We start from the raw sequence: 27,747 nt of genomic DNA on the forward strand, positions 1-27,747 counted from the left end.
TTTCTTTTAACTTACTACCTCACGTTTTCTATATCTTGTAGTAAGAAGTTTAGATTAAAAGATTAATAGACTTAGCAGGCCTGTTTATTAAGCTTAGTTATAATAATGTAATAAGTCAAGAAATGGTCACAGATCATTTGGTGAAGCAAAATATGCATCAGAGTTGAATTCAGAACAGGCATTTTGTGAAAGACAAATCAAATGTTATAAATAACATTTCCTGACTTTGCTAGCTAATCATACGTTCATGTGGTCTGCAGTGCTTGAATAGGAAGTTCAGAAGATTCATAGTGCGTTCGATATGCATTTAATATAGTGAAGATAACTAGCAAAAGTGTTCTATCGGTTAAACACATGTGCAAGTCCAAGTGGTATAGGAATTCATATGCCTGGCTTAGGACCATACGTAGCCCTTAGTTTTTGCATTAGGCCAGCTCCTGAACTTCATAAAGTCATTATGGAGTAATCCTGAGGCCCTTAGTCAGGCAAGCTGTCATTGACCTTGGTAGTTCTATATATTTGTATTCTATTATGGGCTTCATAGGAGTTTGCCTGATTTTAAAAAGTGAGTAAAATAAGTTATGATTTGCATTCATTATCTGAACAGGTAAGAATATTTACTAAGGAAAAAGCTTTACGTAGAGGGTAAAACTTCCACAAGCTTCCCTGGGAGCAGGATCGGGCCTAGAGCCTAAAAATGGACCGTATTCTAAATCCTGGAAAGTATGCACATGCTGCTTAACCTTAAGCTTGTGAGTAGACTTCAGTGGCACTACACACATTAACAATTAATAATTAATCACATAATTAAGTGCCTGGCTGTCTTGGGGCTCAGAGCGCTCAGCATCTTGCAGATTCAAGCCCTAAAATTGCTCATGATAATTTCTGTCAGAAATTAATAAAAACATATAGACTACGAAGGTTTTGAAAACAGTCCATGGAGTGTCAACGGCTTCATAAAACATAGGCTAAATGCAGACGATTGCTTCAGAACATAAAAGTTTTACAGTGTCTGATGTCTTTTTGCATCACAGTCCAAAATTAAACTTCAAGATCTAGAATAATAAAGTAGCAATAATTCAGTCAAGAGATCCAATCATGTGTGGTAACTGACTAAAAGGTTTATTTCAAACCCTACTTAAATAAACTTTTAACGTGGGGTCATTCAGCGAAGCGCTGGTCTTTGAAAGGGACAGCAGTTCAACTATAGTTTAGGGTATTAAATAGAATGAAATTCATAGACTCAGTTATACAGATCACCAGACTAACAATCTAATTTTGTAGAGTTTAGCAAAATTGACACTATTTCTCAAGAGATGTAATACTAAGTCATGAGATATAGCACTTCTTGCTGAGAGAGAGGTTATCCTCTAAGTTCTGAATCCTCAAGGCTTTAATTTCAAATATCTGATTGCACATTCTGTGTGTGTGTGTGAGAGAGAGAGAGAGAGAGAGAGAGAGAGAGAGAGAGAGAGAGCAGTTGTGGCTCTATAGTTAAGGATAACGAGCTTTTCACTTAAAGCAAGTGAAAAGCTCAACACTATATGATGCATGAAAATACATCTTTGTATCCTCAAAGTTATAGCACTTGCTCTTTGAGAATAAAATGAATTTTCTGAGAATATACAAGTACATCTGTTAGTTTGTTTTCAAGTTAAAATTAATTAGAGGTTAGTTAATTAAAGATTGGTTAAAATTAATTAAAGATTTAAGAAGTGTAGCACATGGTATCAGATCTTTGTTTGTCCCTAATGATCTTAAGAATGGAACAACAGAAACTCTTCAAACTTCCCATATGGTTAGAATTCAAAAATAAAAAATTGTGCATAGAGTATGTTGAAGAATCTGTTTAGGATTACTGGTCATTTTTCCCATTATGTTTTTATAACTGAAAGATTTTCCTTCAGCACAAGCTGAGGAATAAGTCTACCACAGAGAATTTTACAAAGAGCTGACCTTTTTAAAAAATAGCTACCATCTTCCGTTGTTCTCAGTGGGACTAAGGCATAGGCTATTGTTAGCAAAGATGGCCATTGTCTCTGTTCACCCATTCCATGGGGTCTTTCTCTGTTTCCTGACAACAGTAGGGCCCATCATCTTCCCTAAGGGACCTTAGCTTCACTTTTATTGGGAACTATGGGAAGCAGTGACCATTTTGAAAGAGGGTATCCTAACCGAGGTAGTTTATAGCTTCAGTCCCATTGAGAACAATACAGTAGAACCATACAGTAGAACCATACAGTACGAACAGCTCAGGAATGGAGGTTTTTCATAACTCTGAAATATCTGTAACTCTGAACAAAACATTATAGTTGTTCTTTCAAAAGTTTACAACTGAACATTGACTTAATACAGCTTTGAAACTTGACTATGCAAAGGAAAAATGCTGCTTTCCCTTTATTTTTTCAGTAGTTTATGTTTAACACAGTACTGTCTTGTAACTGTTTTTTGTTTGTTTGTTTTTTAATTTCTGCTGCTGCCTGATTGTATACTTCTGGTTCCAAATGAGTTGTGGGGTTAACTGGTCAGTTTGTAACTCTGGTGTTCATAACTCTGAGGTTCTGCTGTATGATGATGTTGGCAATTTAAAAAGAAGGCAGTCCTTTGTGAATTATCTGAGGTGCCACCAAGGTGGAGGAGAAAGCTATTTTCCTTGTTTGGCAGTTCTGAAGAGAAACTGCACTTCCCTGCTGCTCCCTCTCCCCACTGCTGGTAGTCTGTGAAATTTTCTACTCTTCTCACCCCACGCTGGAGCTATTATCTGTGAAAGAACAGGGGATATCTCCATCTGAGTCATAAGAGGAGAAGCTGGGACTCTGACTGTCCCCCTGCAGCTGTTCTGATCTCCTGCTTGTGGCGTCATCAGAGCTTTAGTCTCCCAACCACTCATTCAACCAGGAAATGAACTAAAGATTGAAGAATGAGAAACTCTTTCAGAGTTGACTAGCATATAAAAATTAACCCAAATTAGGGCTTCACTTTAAGGGAGGCTTCACTTTTCTTACACATGTGTGTGTGCTCCATACTTAAAGGTGATTTTGTTTTTAATCTGGACTACTTTATGGACGTGGAGGAATATGAATATAGAAATGAGTGCTCAGTAACACCATTTATAAATAATTCTAGCTTAATGTATTAACAGTAGTGCTGTCTTTGCTATGAGGCAATACAGTGATGCCTGTTTCAGAATAAAATATGCATTTCTTTTAAAACCCAAATAAATTGCTTTAGAAAGAAAAGAAGTTTGCTTTATTAATTGGGTCTAGATGCATCACAGTCTTCTAAAGTCTTTAAATTCCATTTTTCCCAGGGGTACCATAGAGTGCTATTTAGGCTTCAGAAGCTTGGTGAACCAGGCAGATTTGTCAAGTTTTCCAAGTAGATTGCCAACCTCGAGGCAACAGTAATTAGGCCGGGGCTCACCTTAAAAATATATGCTACCATTCCAACATTTTGTTGAATATTCAGCTTACGGATTTGGGTATAATGGCCTCTTAGATTTAAGTTCTATTCAGAAAGTTTACACCACTCATTTTCATTGATGAGTGCCTTGGCATTTGTCTGATGACATGCACTCACAGTCTGAAACTTACACTGGCTATTTCAGGCAAGGTACCACTTTACCCATGCCATTCAGTTTCCAGGGAACAGAAGTCCAAACACAGTGATAAACACAGAATGATTTACTTATGAGAATAAGTAAATAGCAGTGTTTTGCCTAGGGATATATGAATCTGCAAGGAAATAAATTTTTCAAGTATTTGGATGTCTACACAGAATTCTTTCTTTTGTATAGTTAGCTTTAAAAAAAAATCTTCTTTTATACATAACCTTGTAGGGAAAATCCTGCAACCCGTAGCACTTACTCAAGCTAAACTCAGGCTGAGTTTAGGATTTCATTCATAGTGCAATGAAAAATAAATGGCAGTGAATCAGTGACAGTAATAAGATAGTATATGCTATAGGTAAAAAAAAAATAAAAAACACCTGACAAATCAAAGAAGAGATTAGCGTTTGCTGGTTCTAAATGAGCATTCTTAGTTTGTATCTCCACTGAAGGAAAGACCACCATTGACTCCTATGGATGTTGGATCAAACGCCCATATTTTATAAATAGCCTACCACGCTATAATAAGAAAACTTTTTTTTTAATAAATGCACCATTATTCTTTTTTCTGGAAGAAATAGAGGACTTATTTCTGATCTTTGTTTTTTTTTTTTAAATAGTGAAGGCAAAAATTAAAGAGTCTGACCCTTTCATTACTGTTGTTTTGTAAGTACTGTGGTACTGGCAGAATCAGTGTTTAATACAGGATGCGAGATAGTTTTGCTATATTTTTACTTTGTTTTTTTGCTTGTTAGTATTCTGTCTCTGAGTCTTCCACACTCAAGATACTAAAGCCTGCTTTGTTCTTGTTCAGACTTTTCAGATAGTACATAAGAATACTCCACTTCCCCATGTAATGATTAAGATTGCATAAAATTCCATTTTTCAAATAGCAGTTTTTTTTAAAGCTGAGAGAGCGCAAGTTCAACTGGATTTATACTGAATAAATTTAGTGTATTGTTAAGTTTCTCTGTTTTCCACAGTTATCATTCATAAAAAAATTATCTTTTTAATAGAATTTAAATCGAATAAAAAAACTAATTTCATTTTTCCATAGGGAAAACACTATGGAAAATTTGATAAATATAGCAGAGGTACACAATAGGGAGTGCAGGAAATACGTTGGAATTAGTGCAGATTTCTTCTAAGGTGCAATGTGACCTTTATAAAAATGGGGTGAAATATTAAGAACATTAATTGACAATAGTGGGGACTTTGAAATTGTTTAGTTGAGAAGCATTTGATGTTTGCTTGTCTGAGGGCCAGTTGTGGTGCTTGAACATGGCTGTAAAGAACATGGACCCACACCCTGACAAACTGTTCAGCGGAGAATCCTCTATTGAACAGTAATGCAGGTGACATCATTTTGCAATGGCTTGTTGGAAGAAAGAGGTTAGAGATGTTATATCCTTAAGATGCCCTTTCCCATCATCTATGCAAAATTAAGCAAGAAATAAATCTCTTATAAGAGGCCCTGATCCAGAGCATTTAAATGTAGGCTTAGCTTTAAGCATGTGAGTATTCCCATTCAGTGGGCTACAGACCCAGATTTTTAAAGGTATTTAGCTGATGCTATGCTCAATGTTGCATTATTAACTGATTTAGGAACCTAAATCCCTTATTTTAAAGGGATTTGGGCACATAGGAGCCTAAATCACATTGACTGTCAGGGGATTTAGAGACCATTGCAATGCTGAATGCAACAATGTCCAAATCTGGTTCTAAGTGCTTTTCTGCATTAGCATCTAGGGCTACGTCTTCACTACCCGCCGTATCGGCGGGTAGCAATCGATTGCTCGGGGATCGATATATCGCATCTCATCTAGACACGATATATCGATCCCTGAATGCCCTTAGAGCGATTCCGGAACTCCACCAACCGCAACAGAGTTGCGGAGTCGACATGGGGAGCCGCAGACATCGATCCCGCGCCGTGAGGACGGTGAGTAATTCGATCTTAGATACTTCGACTTCAGCTGCATTATTCACGTAGCTGAAGTTGCGTATCTGAGATCGATTTTCCCCTGTAGTGTAGACCAGCCCTTAAAATGCTATCTTTTCAATTATTTTAATAAATCAGTCTAGCCAGGAACTAGATTGCAAATGGCATAGAACATTAACAATATTAGTAAAGTTCTAATAAATAAATAAAACTTTAATAATATTTGTGTAACGTAACCTTTAGTTTTTAGATATTTCTTTCAATATCTTTAAATATATTTGATTTCTGTGCATGATCCTATAGCAAATTTACATTAATGAATATAACTTTAGGTGGCCCATTTCACTAAGAAATGTAGTAAAACCATATTTTATATGAAGCTGCAAGGACCATTTCTTCTACAGGAAGGACCTACATCTATGTTACACTAGGGTGACATGCATTGTATCTTGGTTGTTGAGTACAAAAAAGATTACCTACAGAGCATCTCTGTGGAGAGGGGGAGAAGGCAGTTTGCTTATGTCTGTCAAAAGACAGGCTGTTTGGAAACAATGTCTTGGTGTTATTGAGACCATGAGAGTCTTGGGTACAGGTATCCTGTTTTAAAGCAAACTGTTAGTGAGTACTGTTACCAGGGTCAAACGCAGCTACATGTCAAAATGATGAATTCCAAAACATAAATTGTCCTGAGAAATAAACAAGTAGAAGTGACACAACAGTGCTGCTGAATTCAATTACAAGGGATGCAAAGATGTAGGGAAGAAAGTGTGGGGTGGTCATGTTGGTTTTGCCTGAGAAGTACCTCTGATTGAGCGGGATATTCTGATCTGAGCGACACTCTGAGAAGCCCAGAAGATAGTTCAGTTGGCTCCCGGCCATACTGCTACCATAAATAGATCGGTGCAGCTGGTTACAACCATCCAAATCCATAACCTGGAAATGGCTGTTAGCAGAGACCTGGAAGGCACAAGCAAGAGATTTTGTGTGCTTAATAGTGACATGGGGGTGGGGAGGGAAGGTGTTGGCACTGGACTTTGTCTTCCACTGTGCTTTCCCTTTCTTTTGGTGCATGCTTGATTTATTAAGTAGTGCAACTTAAATATAGACCAACTTCTAGATATGAGCCTAGATATATAATACACAAATGATGTGGGTCCAATACAAAGTGATGTTTTGCTCCTCAAATAATTTTATATATATACACTTTATATTGCTATATAATAAACATAAATGTATTAATTAGCCAGATCTCTTGCTTTTCAAACTAAAGTGGCTGAGTCCTGATGGACTGAGTCCTATAGATTTTTCATCTCAAAAAAGAACAGTCCCATCTCTTAGTTCTTTTGTTCCTTATCACTGATGACTAATTAGGAGCTTTATCCTGACTCCCTAAAATTCTTAGACCCTGATCCTGAAAGCACTTATTCATGTGTTTAATTGAAATCAGTGAAAATACTGCTGTTTTCAAAGTTAAGCATACTATATAATAATGAAGCCTATGTTCAGACGGAACTCTGTTCAGCCAATGGAAACTGATATTTAGGACTGTACTCAAATGTCAGTAGTCTCTCAGTATACCTAAGAATCAACTAAAGGAAGTTTTAAAACCAAAAAAGTCATATCCAGTCTTTAGAGCAGGGATGAGCAATCCACAGCACGTGTGCCAAATGCGGCACATGAGCTGATTTTCAGTGGCATTCCCACTGCCCAGATCCTAGCCACCAGTCTGGGGAGCTCTGCATTTTAATTTTTAATTTTAAATGAAGCTTCTTAAACATTTTAAAAACCTTATTTACTTTACATACAACAATAGTTTAGTTATATATTATAGACTTGTAGAAAGAGACCTTCTAAAAACGTTAAAATACATTACTGGCACGTGAAACCTTAAATTAGAGTGAATAAATGAAGGCTCGGCACCCTACTTCTGAAAGGTTGCCGATCCCTGCTTTAGAACCTTATACAAATGTTGATTTCAGGTTCCCAGTAATTTTTTATTAATCCACAAATAGGATTTTTAATATGTCGGAAGGGTACATTTAGTACAACTAACAAAATAAAATTGAATATATGATAATGAAAGTACAAAAGTTATTGTAACTACAAGATATTCTACTTCAGACATTGTCATACTTAGAGAAATTGAAGTTTTGAACTAAAATGCATTCATCCCCATATCCTACCCTACCACAGCTGCTGGGGTAAATTTCATTCAGAACATTTAGCCTTGTGACTCCTGTTAAGGTTAATGGGAGTCATACAGCTATATATATATATCTATACATTAAACTGAAAATGTTTTGCACCGACTTAGTGTGTCCTATGTAAAACGTTCCAGCTACTGAAATGTTTGCGGTTTTTAAAATTGAAACAAATGCATCAAATGGATATAAAAAGAATGTAAGTAATACAGTATCCAAGAGTTTTATAAGAGCTGGCAGAGGAGCTTGCTGGGCTGGTAAAGCCAATTTTCAATAAGTCTTGGTTACAGTCTGTAAGTATTTACATGGGAAACAAATAATAATTATGGGCTGTTCCATCTAGCAGAGAAAGATATAACAATCCAATGGTTGGACGTTGAAACTAGACATGTTCAGAATGGAAATAAAATGTAATTTTTTTAATGGTGAGAATCATTCATCATTGGAACAATTTAACAAGGGTCATGGTGGATTCTCCATCACTGACAATTTTTAAATTAAGATAGGATGTTTTTCTAAAAGATCTGCTCTAAAATTAATTTGGCGACGATCTATGGCCTGTGCTATACAGGAGGTCAGACTCGATCACAATGGTCACCTCTGGCCTCAGAATCTGTTAATCTAGTGTCAATATTTCATTTCAGTTTTTAATTTGAACTATGAACTACAGTACATACATACTATAGTATGAAGTACAGCTGCTGAAATACTGGTACATATTAGGGATTACGATCAGCCTTCATGGAGGGCAGATTATGACACATCTGCCCATTGTTGTGTTGCTTGCATCTTGCTCTGAAGCATCTGGTGCTGGCCACTGTTGGAAACAGGATACTGTACAAGTTGAGCCTTAGCAATTCTTAATATTCTACAAATACTAAGGCTTTGTTTCAATTTGAGTGCATTAGCATTGGGAAATGCTGAAGCTTTGAAATTAGTCTGAATGATTGTTCAATAAATGCAGCATACATTCAGCTTGCATCAGTTTGAACAGCCAACTAGTTTCTCCTGTTTTCAAGTAACTTTGCTATATTTTGGCAGGATCATATAGTTGCTACAGCATTTTCCCCTTATTCTTTAATTAAATGCCCGGACTGTTGAAGATTCTGTTTTTATTTTGAGAGTGAGCAGAATGTGTTACATTGTATTTGTTAATAACCAAATTCAGGCCCATTTTCCTTTTGCCCTCAAAGCAGATGTAAAATAATGCTGCCCACATAAGAACCTGTGATGAGTCATCACTCTTGCCAGGACTCTTGATCATGTGCTATGTACTAAAGTGTTTTGCTAACCTCTGGTCCTGACCTGGAAGGCTGCAGCCAGGGAGGACCAGAAGAGCATGTGAACTGTACCACATTTGGAAGATGAAGAAATAGTACATATTTGTGTAATTAGATTTCTGAATTTGGCTCTTTACAACATGTAAAGGAAGGGAAAAGATGTATAGGTTTCAGGTAGGCTAGACAAGTAGCCCATTTAACCTTGGGAGACCAGGTTCAAATTTCAACTTGCTTGTACGTCACAAATAAATGTGTTTCGTGGTCTCATCCAAGTCTCTAGTTCATATATAGTCACATAACAATATCGCCATACACAACTTGGCACAATTATGCAAGACTGAAATATGCTGATTGGCACTGGAAGAGTGTGGGTGTTACCAAGTGCATTAGCAGAGCTATGTGGCGAAGCTTGCTGGCTTGAGCAAATGCTACTAACAGTAAGTACTAATATTGGTAGTATTTTTGACATTTACATAGCATAATGCAGTGGGAACCCAGAGTGATCACCTCAGGATCATTTTGCCTCTTACTGGATGCAGCCATTCTGGGATGAAGCAAAGCCATTCTATGCAAACGATGCTACATGGCAGCCCTTTTAGGAAAGGAAGTTGAGAGCAACATATTCATTTTCAGCTAAGTAGGGACATTTGAACAAGTCGTTCTAAATTAAATGTATATATTCTTTGATGAGCACTTAGATATTAGCAGATTTTCTCTTGTGAAAAGTAATATTTTAAATAATTATAGGGGGTCAGAGTCTTGGTGTTACGTAACATCCAGATGGCAGCATCCCCAGCAGCACTTCATCTCTAGACCCATGCTAGGGTACTGGTTTAATTCTGTGTTAAAGGGAAGCGCCTATTAACTATAATGGTGCATGATCAGGCCAAAGGTTGGGGATTAAGGGCTTGTTTACATGGTGCCTTAGTCCACACCCACCAACTAGACTAATCTGTCTGTGTGGACCCTCCTGGTGCATAGCAAAACTTCACTAGTGTATGTTAATGTAGTGCTCTTTGAAACAGACTAATTTAGGGACATTTTAGTGCTCACCACAGGGTCCGCATAGGCCAGATAGTGTGCAACATGCTAGTGCACATTAGAATTTACATCACAGCTGGTGTGCACAAGGTACTGTGTAGACAAGCGCTAAAATTCAGGTCCCTTGACTGCATGCTGTGATGGTTAGACAAAGCAGTTGGATGGATGTCCAACAGTTCCAAGGAAATGCTTGGGTTTTTCTTAGATCTCCAATACTATTTAATGAAAATTTTGCTATTTGAATATAATTTTTTAAAGAATTTATTGTGGAATGTTATTTTTATATGTCTGCCTCATATGACCTATTCAGATGAATAACTCTGTCATTTATGGGCTGACTGGTTTTGTTCCATAATTCTCTATACCCAATTGTTATATTTTGATATCTTGGTAATTTGCTTTTAAATAATGTTGCCAATATGTTCTTACCTACTACCAAAGTTGGTCCTAAAAATAAACCTGATTGGAATTCTGTATTATCAAAATGATATATCTAATGGACTTCAGTCAGACTGAGTAAAGTCATATGTGTATGTAAATGTTTGCAGAACTGGGGCTTAAGGCCTCAACACAGCACACATTTATGGATGAGTAAAGTTACTCATATGAATTGTCCCAACTCAGTGGGACTGCTCATGCGCATAAAGTTACTCACATGCATAAGCCTTTGCAGAATCAGGGGTTAAATGTGTACAAAAATCACTGCACCAGTAAATACACCTCTGTAGTTGGGAGCGCAAGTGTGGTGCAGACAATCAGAATACGGCATTCTGTGGGAAAAAATAAATTGTGGACCAGCACACTTGTGTGCAACCTTACTGTTATGAAAAGATTGAAAGGATCATTAATGTCCAGATCAGACAAGACTTTAAAGGCAGATTCTTATTTGTTGCAAATTCTCATAGCTCTATTCATTTGAATAATCTTATCTTTTGAATCTTAAAATCTTTATATTATAGGGCTATTGTAACAATTCCATAAGTATCTATTTACAGTAAACCTCAGAGTTATGAGAACACCAGAGTGACGAGCTGACCAGTCAACCACACATCTCATTTGGAACCAGAAGTATACAATCAGGCAGCAGCAGAGACAAAAAACAAAAAAACCCAAACAAGTACAGTACTATGTTTAAACGTAAACTACTAAAAAAAATAAAGGGAAAGCAGCATTTTTCTTCTGCATAGTAAAGTTCAAGGGTGTATTAAGTCAATGTTCGTTGTAAACTTTTGAAAGAACAACTATAATATTTGGTTCAGAGTTACAAACAACCACCATTCCTAAGGTGTTCATAACTTTGAAGTTCTACTGTACAGTATGTATTAAAATACCAATTTATGCCCTGCCCCAACTTTCTGAAAAAAAGCTTTTTGCCTACATTTCTCATGTGTGCTCTCTAACCAAAGGAGGATCTGTTAGTATAGATGCATGGTTGATTACAAAAGATAATTTCGGTATCCTGGATGAGAATTTGAAGTCTTCCAACTTTGTTTTGTAATGATGTATCCTAAATCGTTTGGCTTAAGGAGAACTTTTAAGTGTAAATTTGAGGTTAATCAAACAACGTGTTTTTGACATGTGAGAGTTTGAATAGTGAATGGATTTTTACTTCTTGAAAAGGCATCTGCCTTTTTATGTTACAGTGTATCTCTTAAATAGAGTGGTCTAAAAACTGCCTTGTTTTATACATTAGTCCCCATGAGGAGAAAAAATATACAATTATTTTTAATAGGATTGGGTAAGTAATTTCAAAATTATACCATCTGACAGTTTGAGACTGATTTTGGTAAGGTCTCTGAACTCAATACCCCAGTTTAAGGAACTGTTTTTTTAAACAAAAAAAATTAAAAAACTAAGAAAGTTACCAAACACAAGCTTTAGTTGTTGAAGTTCTGAGAATAATTATTAGCATGCAGTAGTAATTAAAAACAAAACTCCGTCTGTTAATTTGTTTTGTAAATGTTACTTGTAGCATGGTTTAAATCCCACTATGCCAAGTTGATACAAAATTCTACATGATTTACAAAATCAAGTGTATATTTATAGGGATTGAAATATGGATATGCTTTTGTTGCCAATACTTATGCACCTTTTACATATTAAGTGAAGCCAAATGGTGTATTTGTGTTTGATATGTATGTAAGATCAATAGAAGAATAGACTCTAATCTTAACACATTCCAGCATGCTGTTACATGCCCATATATCTTAAAAGTTGGAAGTGTGTAATACAAGTCAGTATATATGCCCTTCTAGTTCAGTTGTACATATTTTTATTTTTCTATTTCATCTGACGCTCTGTTGTATTTCATCTGACGCTCTGCACTATAAATTAGATGATATTATATGTGAATGTGTGTGTCCAAAATCCCATGTTTTAGAATACACTCAGACATGTACAATAGGATGAAAAAAAATGTTTAGAGTTAGGTTTTCATTTTTCTTGTGAAGTTTCCTATTTATTGATATAGTAAGATTGTAGTTGCTATTTGAAAGAAAAAAATACATTTTGGGCTTGTGCAACATTACTTTCCAGGTTGAAAATAACATTAACTTGTATAAATTAACATTAAATTATATAAATTAAGAATGAATTGGACTACAGGAATTGTACAACAGTGCCAGAATGGCAGTTATAGTTGAGTGAGTTTTTATTGTGAACTTCAATTTTGGGGATTGAGTCCTAGAAAGCTGCCGATTAAGACTTAGTGTAAAGAAAATGTTCATGGCTGAATTCAAGCCTGTAATTTTTGGGTCGTAAAGTTTCAAAAATAATGTTTGGGGCTTCCCTTGGTTTCACATGTATCCATTCTTTCTAAGGTTACTGTCAACGCAAGGTAAATTCACAGTAACAATAAAACAACATGTTCACAAACTTGGGTGCCTTAATTAGGGACCTAAATCCGTATTTAGGCACTCATGTAAAAACGGTTTGATTTCTAGTGTCTCATAGGTTGTGAAAAATACTAGAAACGTTTATTATCCATGGGCCTGATACAAAGCCCTCTGAAATCAATGAGAGGTTTTCCATCATAGACTCAGAGTCATTAAGGCCATAAGGGACCATTGTGATAATCTAGTATGATCTTCTGCACGCTGCAGACCATAGAACCTTGCCGACCCATAACCTCTGGTTCAGTTACTGAAGTCCTCAAATCGTGATTTAAAGACTTCAAGTTACAGAGAATCCACCATTTATACTAGTTTAAACCTGGAAGTGACCCATCCCTCATACTGCAGAGAAAGGTGAAAACCCTCCAGGGCCTCTGCCAATCTGACCTGGGGAAAAATTCCTTCCCGACCCCAAATATGGTGATCATTGGGACCCTGAGCATGTCAATGTGACCCACCAGACAGGCACCTCAGAGATCTCCCCATCTAGTGTCCCATCTCCAGCTATTAGGGATATTTGCCACTAGCCAGTCACACATGGGCCACATGCCATTGTAGGCAATCTCATTATACCATTCCCTCCATATATTTATCAAGCCCAGTCTTGAAGCCAGTTAGATTTTCTTGCCCCACTGCTCCCCCTGGAAGGCTGTTCCAGAACCTTATTCCTCTGGTGATTAGAAACCTTCATCTAATTTCAAGCCTAAACCTGTTTGATGGCCAGTTTATATCCATTTGTTCTTGTGTCAGCATTGGTGCATATCTTTAATAACTCCTCTCTCTGCCTGGTATTTATCCTTCTGATGTATTTATGGAGAGCAATCATATCTCTCCTCGGCCTTTGTTTGATTAGTCTAAACAAGCCAAGTTCTTTGAGTCTCCTCTCAGAAAGTAGGTTTTCCATTCCTCTGATCATCCTAGCATTGGTGAGACCTCATCTGGAATAGCGTGCACAATTCTTGTTTCCCATGTTCCAGTTTGAATTCATCTTTTTTAAACATGGGAAACAAGAATTGTGTACGCTGTTCCAGATGAAGTCTCACCAGTGCCTTGTATAATGGTGCTAACACTTCCCTATCTCTACTGGGAATACCTCGCCTGATGCAGCCCTAGGATTATATCAGGGGTTCTGAGACTGAGTGTCGTGGGGGGTCACGAGCTGTCAGACTCCAACCTCAAACCTCACTTCATCTCCAGCATTTATAATAGTGTTAAATATAAAAAATGTGTTTTTAATTTATAAGGGGGGTCGCACGCAGGCTTGCTGTATGAAAGGGGTCACCAATGCAAAATGTTGAGAACCACTGAATTACATTAATTTCAAAAGGCACTGGATCATACCTATGTGCCATACAAAAACTATTTTACATTAAAATTGTTTCCAATATAACATATGTTGAATTGTATATTTACAATTCAAACTGACTAAAGTTTGGAACCTGATCCTGCAGTCTTCCTCCTGATAAATTTAGTGCGGAGATTGTCTTCTAACTCAGGAGATTTAATATGGGGTCATTTTGTTGGCGAATTCTCTTAGAAATCTTGACTGGTCTCTTTCTCAGCCCATTCCCTTGTGGATGATAGGAGCTGAAAGCGATATACTTGAAATCATACTACATCCTAAAAGCTTTGAATTCAGAACTGGCAAACTATGTTCTGCTCTCAATAACAATATTTTCCGTAATGCCAAAATGAGAAATGTGCCTCTTAATTTTTCTAGGACCTGATGCCTAGTGAGTCTAGTGAGAACTAAAATTTCTACAAATTTAGACCAGTCAATGCCTGTCAGATATTTCTATTTTCTAAGAAGTTCTGGTATAATTCTTTTGGTATTGGCTTTTCTGACAATGTTTTGAGTATGTGAGGTTCTTTCGAGTTGTATCTCTCTGGTTGTTTACTTCAAAATTTCAGACTTAAAAAGAGCACCAAGAATAACTTCAAGTTCTCTGAAAGGGCACACTGAAGACGCATGCTGTTTGCTCTATCAGCTCTGAAATCTGTGGCCAGTTTGATAATTAGCCTAATTTTTTGTTTTCACTTAATCTTGTGACATTGCTATAATCACGTCTCTCACTTGGTCCATGATGTAATTATTGCATTCCTTTCACATTTATTGTTCAGATATCTTATTGGCAATCGTTACATTAAGTAGGCAGCGATATTTTGAAAATGCTATAATCTGGTCAGTTTTATATATTTCTTGATTTAAATTAGGACTATTTTGGCAACTGCAAGATGTGAGATTACATTAACAATGTAATATATTAATTTTACTCCATTTCCCATTCTTAGTAGAATCATTGTCATGAAGATAGATTCATGTTGCATAATTCTGTTCTTGCTGACAATTATCATAACAGTGAGATTACTTTTTCTTGCTTCTTTGAGCCCAAAATAGTGTAACTCACTACTCTAACATTTTTTAGTGTTATGCATTTTCATGGTGCCTGGCCTGTACATCTGTTTCTATAAGGCTTCTGTAACTGCAAATGGAGAAAACAGGAATGTCCAGCTACTCCAATTACAGGAAGAGTCAAAACAATGGCGCCCCAGGAAGTATTTTTCAGTATAAATAAGGCATTCATATTCAGGTACCTTATTCCTTTGACAAATTATAATAAGAATAGAAAAATAGCATATCGTTAATCCAGTCGTATGACACTTCTTTGTAACAATAATGGGAAGTGATAGAAATTGAACACATTCAATCACAAACTGGAAATGTAATTACATGATCCTCTTCTGTGTAACTTTAACTTTCAAGCATTTTCAGTTAACGTTTGAATACTTGTTTTGATTTGTGATGCTATTCATAACCGTTTGCATTGACCCAGTTCAACAGTTAAATCCTGTCAGTTGAGGAAAGATTTTTCAAGGATATGATATTTTCTCTCCACATATGTATTTAAACCTCTCCAGAGAACTACGTCTTTTATTTGTCTTTATTGCATTTCTTTAGCTTGCATCTGCTTTTTTAAAAAGCTGGCCTGTTCATATTACTCTTTGGTTTTCATTTAAATTCCAAATAATCGATGAGCAAAAAACAACAACAAAATTGCCCAAAAGTAATGACTGTCACAGGCAGTGGTGATTAAAATTCAGATTTATAGGTGAAGTGCACATCAAAAATGAGAAAGCTGAATGCCCTAATAACTGGCCTCTACGGAGCTTCACTACAAATGACTAACTAAAGTTCTTTAAAAAATCTATTTTAAAGCCACATTGCTCACTCTTCTTCCCTGAAGCTATTGTGATATTTCCTGGTTAAGTGGAGATAGCCTGGAAAGAGTCATCACAAATATGTGAAATCTCATTGCAGCCAGGCAGTCCTTTGGTATTTGAAATTTCACAGAATGATGCCTTCTTGGATATCTTCACTGAACCAGAAAATACCAAGAGAATTTCACATGGAGGGGGGGAAATAGCTTGGAAGGGTTGGTAAATATATTTTTGCGTTGTGTACCGTCCCTCAATCCTCCCTTGTTTAGTGGAGACGTTCAGCACATAAATCTGGCCTTAATTTGCTCTTTGTTTTTCATTTGCAGATTATTTTTTAAGGCTGACTCTGAGGGCTGTGTTTTCAAAAATATTCATTAAATTCTACCCACAATAATTTGTTCATAAACAAGTAATTGTACTGGTAAAATGTGTATTTCTACCAGTACTATTTGACATTTGTATAACACTTTCGCTCAGATGATTTACAAACATTAATGAATTAAGTCTCATTACTCCTGTGAGAGAGAAAGTATTACTACTTTCATTTTACAGATGGAAAGATGAAGGACATCAGTGGGAGTTTTGCTATTGATTCAGTCGGGCCAGAATTTCATCCAGGGAGATTAATATAAGTGGTTTTCCCAAGATCACACAAAAAGTTCATTACAAGACTAGGAATAATATCTCCCAACACATATTTCCCAACTCACAGCCCCGTGCTTTAGCTGCAAGATTATCATTACTCCGTTATTTGTGCATGCAGAACGGTACTTTCCTGTGCAAATAGCCATTTTCATAAGCAATTGCCCATTTTTCATGCACAAATGCATATTTTCCTGCACACTTACTGATTTGCATAGGTCCTCTCATGTTTCAAGGGGGCAACTTAAGCAAGTAGTTCTGAAAACATGGCCCTTAGTCCCTTTATACTATGGTATAAACAGTGTGTGAGCTGATGTTCTAATACACCTCGGTATTTAGGCACAAATAGTTTGTACTATGGGTATTATGTTAAATAGACAAAAGCAGGAAAATTTATAGTTAGGGCTATATCACATCTTTAATATAACTTGAGGGGCACCTGTCAACTGGATCTACAGCATCTCGGCTCAAGCATTTTTAGCTTTACTCCCACATGTAATACTGAGACAGAAATGCCTGTGATGAAATATCACCATAAAATATTATGGTCTTCCATACAAGACTGTCATAACATGATGAAACATTGGCAAATCAGTTGTCGGCAATAGATTTGCAAATGGATAAGGCAATACCATGTCAACTTTATTAGGGCCAAATTCATCTACCATAAAGTTGCGATAAACAAATTGGGATTGCTCTCAACATATGTTATCGGCCAGATTATCAAAACCTGGTCTTTTTTTGCACCCTCAAGGTCTGAGTGGAAATAGTTGCAGGCACAAGGTTGCATCTAGGGTTGTTTGCCCCTGAATTTTAATTCAGTAGGATATCTGCTGCCCACAGAAAAGTTACCTTGATGGATTTGGTCTACAACACATGGCAAGCCTGCTGAGTGTAGATATATCTTAAATGAAAATTGTGTCTGCGGGTAATTGTGTCCAAAATTGTTTGCATATTTCTGGTTCCTTGTACAAAATATCGACTTGGTTAAGAATGCGCTGAAAAGCAAGCCCTATTTACAATTGATTTTATGGGGTATATCTTCTAGTCTCCAATTCAGTTTTATTCCCCCTCTATTTTGGTATACTTAAGCTATCTCACCACTACCCACTTCCTTATTGCTCTGCAACCATGTTAAACTGACAAGCACTGTTTCTAGAGCTCCATTGCTGCTGATGTTGTCAGTGATGCTAATGTAGAAAGAGAAAAGTCTGCTGTTTTATGGAGGTATAGCACTAGAAGCATAGAAGTGTGCCACTCTGTCACCTGAAAGAGATTGGACAAGTGCAGGATGTGTTAGGGCTCATGCTGCAAAAGAAGATAATTTAGAATTGAGTTATTTGCAGGACCTTCTTTTGTCCTATGTCCCATTAAGTCATTTGAGATCAGGTGGGTTGTTCTTGTTCACTGTGCTGAGGGTCAGTTTGAACAAGACTGGGGGCAGGGTCTCAGTCAGGAACTTATTTCCTGAGGATGTCAGTTGAGGGCTCTCTGAAGATGTTTTCAGGACTTGTCTTCCATATTTAGGTTACTTTTTGCATGGTCATTTAACTTCCTCTGTTTCTATATCTCCTAATTTGAGAAGAGGGAGAGGGTTCAGTTTATTAATTGAATTATTTTTATATTCAGCATCTGGGTGTCTTTTTCAGAGACTGACTCTTTATAAATTATTTGAATGCTCAAAATACCATCTGCCATCTTGGATTTGCTGACAAGGAGCAACTCCTAATGTCCATTTCTCAAAATTTCAAAGCTTAGTTTTCTTATGCAAAACTTGTTTGGCACGGACATAAGGTTAAATGGACAAATTGAATTTTTCCTCAATACATCTCTTTTTGCTGACCTGCAGAATAGAAACGAACAAACAAACTGCTGAGTTACCTTATTAGCGTATGAAAGCTTGCCGTTGTATACATACAGTAACATTGTTTTGTAATATCTTGCTATATGCAGTTTTTTATTAATGTTATGGCAGCCCATAAAACAAACTCAGACAATAACAAACGTAGTCTTATGTCACTGGAAGCTTAGCTGTCTGTTAAAACAGTAAGATACTCATAGTAAATAACTATCGGTCTTTTCCCCGTAGAACTCAGAGGTCATTTGAATAAATAAGCATTTCATAGCCTTTAATACAAGTTTTCGTCTTAAAGGAAGCAATAATTAAATCCTGGGAAATAAATGTGTATTTAATTTAAACTATGAAGATTGTGCTCGAAACTGTTAAACACTTACGAATTTTAATGTGTCTTTGTAGCAAGACGTGCTGCAGTTGTCTTGATTTTATGAAGAATAAAAAACCCATCAAATTATTGTCAAAAATGTCATTTCTATTATAAGGAAAAGTTAGCTGTTTCCACAAATATATCATTTGAATATAAGTTTCTTAGAAGTGCAGAGTTAGAGGCATATATGTAAAGCTAAGACCAGCAGGCATCAGCTCACGCCACCAGTTTTATTCAGAGGCGTGTCATTGTGGAGTGCATCATGCTGCTTAAATCAAATGCTGTGATTAATATTTAATGTGTCTGTGATGGAATCACTTTCTCCCCTGAGGTTAACTTACATTTTGCCAGACATCCTGACAACACTGCAATTCTTATATTCCCTGTATGACCTGGGCTTTTCCTTGAGAAAGGTCAGAATAAAGGGTGCTTTTGTTCATATCTTGCCTGCTGGTGATATATTGACAAAGTGTCTGCTGGCTGAATGGAATAGTTTTACAGTATTAAACAAGTGCTGATTTCTGTGGAGAGGCAGAACTTATGGTTTAGAAGGAAGTGAACTGGTTAGGTCAGGAGAATGTACCATTTGTGGACTCCCCCTTTCCTTTTATATTCATGTGTCCGATACAGTAGACTGTACGCTGGCTGTGCTCAAGGCAGAACTGGAGAGAAGGCAGCTTCAAAGTGATCTGCAGTTTGAAAGCTTGCTTTTTTCTGTAGGGATTCTACAGGCGCTTGTGCTTGTGTTGGAAGCAGTTTTAAAACTAACATGGTTTAATCCACTAACTGCATGTTGGGTAAATTCAAAACCCACATGCTCGTCGTCTTGCAGTGGAATAAGTCACATCTGATGGACATTTTCTGTGCTTATAGCATAGTAATGAACGTCTGACAGGCGCGACCTTTCATAAGACAGCCCACACTATTGGCTTTCTGCCCAGAATATTGCTGCAACACTATCTGTGATTGGTTATCTCTCTATCATGCATTGCTTCACAAGGGAAAACGGCCCCTTTTTTAATAAATCTACGATGGCTGGCTGCAATATGCTACACTGTAAGTATATTGTGTGAAAGAAACAGACAGACTATAATTCTTCATAGTATTCTAGGAGCACATGGCAAGGCTGTAATGCTGTGGGACCTCAGTGGAATGCTGCTTGGTAAATTTTAACGTATTTGTTTTTTCTACAGGTTGGTACTAAGAAGTGCCTTTCCTGACGTCTCTGCTGCTTGGAACCGCTTCTAGAGCAGTCTCTGCTTTTTGCCTTGCTTGCTGCCAGCTAGACTGCGACGACAGCACATCCACCCTCCACCTCTAGCCCAGACACCCCCATTTCTACTTATAATCAAGAGAAAAGCTCTAAGTATCAGGCATTGCCCTAGGCTGCTTTAGTATAAAAATAAGTTTGCTGAAAAAGTAAGATATCTTCTGCCAGAAAATCAAGGAGAGAAAAAAAATTTCTCGATTGTTGCTCTAAACTGCTGCATCTGTCTATGCCAAACTAATCAATACCGATTGCACCACAAAATCCAATTGCAAATTCAGCTGTGTTGGAGATTACCTTTCAGACAACTTTACTGAAAGCAGCTTGGAAATTCTGTGTCAAAGGGTCTGCCACGTTTTCATGCTTGCATTTTGGGCTCCAAATTGGTACTCGGAATGGGTTACTGAGAGCACAAGGCTAGTTTCAGGCCACACTTTTTAACATTCATCTTACTTATGAACCTAGCATTTCTTTTAAGTACAAAAGCTCTTTCAATTAGCAGTTTCATGCTGTGAATTTCTAGTTGGAAACCTTTTGTTTGATATTGTGACAACATAATTTTACATGTACTTTTAAAGTAGGGTCTGGGGAAAAAAAGTATTTTGGAGGTGACATTTTCATCATTTCCAATCTATCAGTTTGGCTGTTTGTTTGTTTGTTTCACTGAAAATTTTAACTACCTGTAAAAAATCTAAACATGGCTGTTAGTGTCACACCAATTCGGGACACAAAATGGCTAACACTGGAAGTGTGTAGAGAGTTCCAAAGAGGGACTTGCTCACGACCAGACACGGAATGTAAATTTGCACATCCATCGAAAAGCTGCCAAGTTGAAAATGGACGAGTAATCGCCTGCTTTGATTCATTGAAAGTGAGTAAATATTATATTCTTTTCAAGGATAAATAGTTAATGAATGAACCAATTATAATCGGCAGAACCATATCGTCTGGGAGATATGGATTGCTGGCTGTGCTAGTATGGAGATTTATGGCTTTCTTTATTGCTGATTTGTTGGTTTTGTTTTTCTCAAGGGATGGGGGAGAGGAGAATAAGGGGGAAAAAACTGTAACAGAGTTCGGACTCTCTGGAATTGGTGTGGTTATAGTTACTAGTTCTTAACCCTAAATTGTTATTGGTCTGCAGCTGGTGTAAAAAGCAGCATATATGTTGTTTAGAAATAGCAAAGTCATAGTAGAGATTCTTGTAAGTAAATAAATAAGTAAAAGAGACTGGAAATGCAAACCATGTGTTCTAAATGATGATTTGTTGTTGTCTTGTAACTGCATGTGGATTGTTGCTGGCTCTGGACAGTAGGCAGTGCATTTGAGATTAGTATTTTCCTTCATAAATTAGCATGGCTACTTCTGCAAGCATCTTTTTTTTTTCCTCATTTTTTGGACTTCCATGATTTTTTCCTTCCTTCTTACAAATATAATTATTTAGTGAAAGAAGTGATGCATTCCTTGAAAAACTTAACTGAAAGCCAGGTATCTCCAGTCATGCAAGGACAACTATAAAAGTGAAGTTACAGACTTACTGCCACTTCCAAAAAATATATGCTACGTACGCTGTGTAAAATAGAAGACTGGTATTTTCAACTATCTCTAGTTTCAGGGGTCAGTTGTGAAACATACAGATTTCCAGCTCCTTCATTCTTTATTAATTAAATAAATCGAGACTTTAAATAGCCAGCCCACAGACTGTAACTTAATACAGCACAGAGTCATAAATCAGAGGCTGATAGAAAAATTATGTCTCTTTGTTTTCTCTGGAATATAATATTGCTACTCTTAAAGCCAAATCCCAGGAAGGGGAGCAAAGCCTGAGTATACAGGCATTGCTGTGGACAAAAATGTCATGGGCTGAAGGAGGGAATGTTCTTCCTGAGCAAGCCACTGTAGGCCGATTGTATAGCCAAATCAGTATCACAGCTAGAACAGGGCAGCAAATGGTTTTCCCATCCCACCAAAAATTATGAGATTTCAACAAGTTTTCCGGTTCCAAAATGGAACAAAAAGTCAAAATCTTGAAAATTTTTGTGAACCAAAAATTCTAAAAAATGTGGTTCAGCTCAATCAAGCATTTTCTTATAAATAAATTCGAAACATTTTGTTTTCACTGTGGCCCTTTTTAATGTAAAAACTGTTTTAATTTTCATCTAGCTTAAATTTGTAATTTTGATGCGGCAAATAGGATTTTTATCGTTTCTAAAATTTCTAAACAAAATATTTTAACAATTTCTAAGCTTTTTTTCCAAAATGTTTTCAAGTTGAGAAATTTGTCAGAATAGACCCTTGTCAAAAGCCAGACTTTTTGTGGGCAAATCAGCATTTCCCAATGAAAAACATTTCACCAAAAATTCCCAACCAGCTCTAGTCAGAGCTTCGGAGCGTTTGGGTAGCAGTGGTTACAACATACTACTTTCTCTTTGTGGTGGGCTTGATCTAGTGCATATGTTCTGTGCATGGGCTTAGGCTCTGCCACCATGCTGAGCCAGCTCCATTTTCTGCAATTTCGGTGAATTGTGAAGCTCTATTATTATTATTTTGTAAAAATATTCATATTGTAACTTAGATATCTGATATTCAGGTTTTGGCTCATGGAACTCAATAAAATGCCTCCATATAAAAGAACTTAAGAATTGAAATTCATTTATTGTTAAAACACCATAACTAGCTACAACATCAACATACAGTTTAATTTCCTAGCTAATTGCTTCTACTCGTTTGACCGTGCAAAGTTTCACATCCCCACTCCTGGGTTCCTCTACTAGTCTTAAGTAAGTTTAAAATACAGTGGGTTCAGAAAAAAAAATGTAAAAAGGTTGACAATGAGACATCAGCGTTCATTAAAAACAAACCATTGAAAACCTTAACATGGTTCACAATAGGAAGCTTCCGCCAAGTCCATTATAAATCAGCATTGTCACCAAAGAACTGCGATTTCCAGGTTAGAGAGATACCTTAAAACTTTCATGCTTAAGGCAGCAGTCAGCCCAGAGGAAGTGTGTTATGGGGGATAAGGCATAGCACTAGAAATCAGGAAGCTATTCTATTCCAGGCTGTGTTACTGACTCACATTACTTTGGGCAAGTCTCTTCCCCTCAGTTACCCTTTCCTTGTAAATTAGATAATTATCTCCTTTGTAAAGAGCCATGAGATCCAGGGGTGAAAAGGACTAAGTATTATATGACTCTTTGTTATTGTTTCAAAATACTAAGTGGAGGTGATCATTCTTGTTGACCAGGTGGAGTCATTAGAGTTGAGTGGGTTGTAAACTGGGGCAGAATTTGTTCCAAATATTCTTCTACCATTGAAAAACATACTGTTTAATAGTTACATGTAGGGCCCTACCAAATTCATGGTCCATTTTGGTCAATTTCAGTCATAGGATTTAAAAAATGGTAAATTTCATGATTTCAGATATTTAAATTTGAAATTTCACAGTGTTGTAACTGTAGAGGTCCTGACCCAAAAGGGACTCTCGGGAGGTTGCAAGGTTATCATATGAGGGTCATGGTATTGTCACTCCTACTTCTGCACTGCTGCTGGCGGCAGCGCAGTCTTCAGAGTTGGGCTACCAGAGAGCAGCAACTGCTGGCTGGGATCCCAGTTCTGAAGGCAGAGCTGCCACCAGCAGTAGCACCGAATTACGGATGGTATGGTAAGGTATGGTCACCCTTACTTCTGTGCTGCTCCCTTCAAAGCTGGGCCCTTGGCCAGCAGCTGCCACTCTCGAGCTGCCCAGCTCTGAAGGCAGCAGCGTAGAAGTAAGAGTGGAATGGTATGGTATTGCCACCCTTACTTCTGCGCTGGTACTGGCAGTGTGCTGCCTTCAGAGCTGGTTGCCTGGCCAGCAGCCACCACGCTCTGGACACCCAGCTCTGAAGGCAGTGCAGAAGTAAGGGTGACAATACTGTGACCCTCCCCCTACAATAACCTTGTGACCCCCCCCATAACCACCTTTTGAGTCATGAACCCCAGTTTGAGAAGCTCTGGTGAAACGGCTCTGCAGGTGTCAGATGGAATCTCCTTTCTGCAAGCTACAGAGCACCAGTTCTGTAGCTCCATGGCCATTATTACCACCCATGAGAGTAGGCCAAACTGCATTAGTAAACTCGCATATACTGTAATCTGGCTAGCGTATGTTTTTATAAACAGATAGCTGAGATGTGGTTAAATTAGATTATTCTGACAACTGCATGAAAATCCCATTGGCAGTTTGAAAATGAAATATAGTTCTTTACTGAATTTCCTGCCCAACTCAACTAGCAGCAAAACACCTGCATTTGTGTGTGTGTGTAACTTTAGGGCCCTTGTGGCCAAGATGGAGTCTGCTCTGCAGGCAGCTCTGGCCAAGAGAAGGCGCGCACAGGAATGCAGCAGGAGAAATCCCTTCCACTCCAGGGGCACCTGTTCCAAACCCCCCAGAGAAAAAACACACACACACACACGAAAAGTACAATGGATATAAGAAAGGGAAATATTTATTTACAGAGAGATGAGAGAAGAAATACAACAAGGGGAAATATAGGGGGAGCGGTAGAACAGGGCTACATCCAAGTCAAGGCCCCACGGGCCCAGTGGTAGCACAGTCTGGAAGGGCAGACACCGAGCAATTTGTCTGCACACAGAGTTCAGGAATCCTGAGCAAAGTTCCAGTCCAGTGATGAGTCTTGGGTGCTCCTGGTCGTGTTTGGTGCCAACGAACTTTCCCCGAACAAACCCTTCCGGTGCCCTCTTCTGCCGCTCTGTGCAAAGCCACACAGAGCGACCACCTCCCCACTTAACTATCTAGCAGCCTCCCTCCTTGTTCCCAATGCAGAGTCACAAGCCCCAGTACTCACAGCCCCACGCAGCTCTGGGCAGCCGTGATACTGGGTCCAGCTCCGGTCTGTCCTTCTCGGGCGATTCCTCCCTGGCCCAGTGCTCCTCCTGGCTCCTGTCCTGAGGTGTCCCTGATCGGCCGCCGTGTCCTTCCCAGGCAGGTTCTCTGCTGCTTCTTTTGCAAGGGCCTGCAGGCTGCTGCCTCTCTCCCCTTCCAAACTCCAGAGCCACCCCCTGGAGTTTCCCTCTTTTTTTCTCACTCTCCCCCTCCCCCCAGGAAAAAGATTTAAAGGGGCCATGCTCTCTAAACCTCAAAGGGGTTACATGTGTGTACTAGGCTAAAAAACCACTGATTATTTTGGTTTTTTCCCCCAAAGTCACAATTTCTATTTGTCCTCTGGACTTTTTAAACAGATGTAGTAAAAAGTAAACTACATGCTTTATATCCAGATTTAAAACATTTAAATAGTTTAATATACACTTAGTATTCTTACTCTTTACTAAACACCTCAGTGTCTCTAAAAGCTGACTATAAAACCATTAACCTTTAAATAGTTATAGACTCATTAATCACCTTATCAATGCATATAATAATAATAATTAGTAATGAACAATTATCTGAATAGCTCATATTACATATTGGAAGTAGGCCAGATCTTTAGAGTTATGGAGTCTTGTTAGTAAATTGGCCATAAATTTCTAATTCATATGATTTTAAAAAATCATCTGACAACTACTATAGTATTTTAAAACCTTGTAGCTTTCTAGCTTGTGTGCTGAGATGTGTGGTAGGTATTGCAGAATGCTTGTAGTGCCTGTCTAGTATTTGAGCGCAAGGTGGATAGAGCCTATGTACTTTTCTATATTTAGAACATCAGACAAGCAAAGCAAATATATTCTACGGGGACCCCATGAAATGGCAGTACCATTCTGCTGTGCTGTTTCAGACTTTGGCCACGCTCTCATGTGCCTTACATTTAATATACTGGAGAAGAGTTTCTGGATTCAAGAGGAAAATGTAATTCATTACAAAAAGTAAAAATATTGAAGAAATTATACATTTGTATAAAGGAAAATAATCTCCGAGTTTTGCCTTTTCAGTTTAGACAAAAATGAGTTTGTTTTGATAGATGAAAATGATAGATGTCTAAATTTGTGGTTAAGAGAGAATTAGGGAGCCAGTCCTGAAACTCTTTCCATTGATGTCATGTGACTACTTCTGTGAGCAAGGGCTTGGAGTAGTGGTCTCCAGTTTAGGAAACATTCATTGTATGCAATGAATGTTGGCTCACTATTATTAAAACCTGCAGTTCTTGTTAAGGCAAACTCCCCTTGATTTCAACGGACTGGGTAAGAACTGCAGGACTTGGGCCAAATAAAGGATTATCCTTTTAATGCTAATGTTCGCCACAGAAGCTATTTCTTCGCTGGTAAATCTTTGGTCTCTTAGCTTATAGCATCTCCGGGAATTGCCTCTTCATATTCAATTTCTATATCCTGATGAGATATAAAATGGGTTTGGACCTAAACTTGCAGATGCAGATGCAAAATCATGAGCAATCATATTCCCTTGTGAATATATTTATCTTTTTTCTTCTCTTTTTTAACATTTTCAGTAAAAGTTAAATGCTGGAAAGTTCAGGTATTCTTGCAGTGTTTATAATCTATATAGAATTTTTAATGATATAGTTATGCATATGAGATCCATAGATTACACAGTATTTTAATGCTTAAAATTACGCTACATTGTAAAGACACCTCTTTTGCAATATGAACTCTCAGACTCTTCATAAATTCATAGCAATGTTCCACTTATTTACTGAGAAGCTTCAAAATATTAGAGGTAATATTTTGACCTTGTAAAATATATGAATTCATTATGGATTAATCTGCAGAGAATCTCAATTCTCTGTTGCCCGAGAGATGGAATTATTAGTTATGCATATCTCCACTCTTGGTCTCCTTAAATTAAAAAGAAAAATAACACATTTGGGGCCTGATTTTGCACTGGGTCATACCAGTCTAAACTCACAGAATCAGGCCCTTATTTATTGATTTGAGTATAACATACAAAGAGAGAGAATATCATTGCCATATAGAAGTCAGTTACACCTTTCTTTGCCTTCTTCAGTATACATCTGCTAATGGCCTAAGCTTCCAACTAGGGGAAAGAAATTGGAAAAACCAAAACAAGCAAATGAAGTGGGAAAATGGGATGTGAGAGGGAAATAACCCACTTAAAAAAGCACACATAAAAGTTCGACTGTGGGACTATCAGTGGTATTCAAAAATCTTACCAGCTAACCCAGACAGAGTTATAGTTCAGTAAGGCGTGTTTCATATTAAATTGTTAAGCTCTACATCTGCAGGAAGAAATTAAAAAATTGCAATTATACATTTACACTGTTTCATTTACAGAGATCTAAATGGAAAAAACTCTGAACAGATGCAGATACAGTAGTAAAGAGGAAAACACTTTCTCGTCTGAGAGAAAACTGTAAAGACACAAAATAAAAATGAATTAAAAAAAACTCTTTTGACAGCAAAAGTTCACATACATTAAGATTTATCCAAAGTTAAATCTTCATATGAGGGATCAGGAGCA

General features: G+C 37.5%; 1 protein-coding gene across 15 annotated transcripts in view; it reads left to right on the forward strand.

Annotated features, from left to right (window-relative positions):
- The window catches only part of MBNL1 (muscleblind like splicing regulator 1), a 192,583-nt gene that overhangs the window by 20,547 nt on the left and 144,289 nt on the right, over positions 1-27,747 (forward strand). For 10 of the 15 annotated variants that reach the window (XM_050966018.1, XM_050966021.1, XM_050966017.1 and 7 more), the window contains exon 2: positions 20,242-21,186. The exons of 4 other annotated variants lie outside the window; for them this stretch is intronic. In XM_050966018.1, coding sequence (XP_050821975.1) covers positions 21,013-21,186 — 174 coding nt within the window. In that variant the 5' untranslated portion in view covers positions 20,242-21,012. Of the gene's footprint in view, positions 1-20,035; positions 20,105-20,241; positions 21,187-27,747 lie in introns of those variants that run through there. One more of the 15 variants, XM_050966019.1, reaches the window with a different exon arrangement.

This window comes from Gopherus flavomarginatus, chromosome 8 (genome assembly GCF_025201925.1).
Source record: "Gopherus flavomarginatus isolate rGopFla2 chromosome 8, rGopFla2.mat.asm, whole genome shotgun sequence".
In the NCBI taxonomy this organism is placed as follows: Eukaryota; Metazoa; Chordata; order Testudines; family Testudinidae; genus Gopherus; species Gopherus flavomarginatus.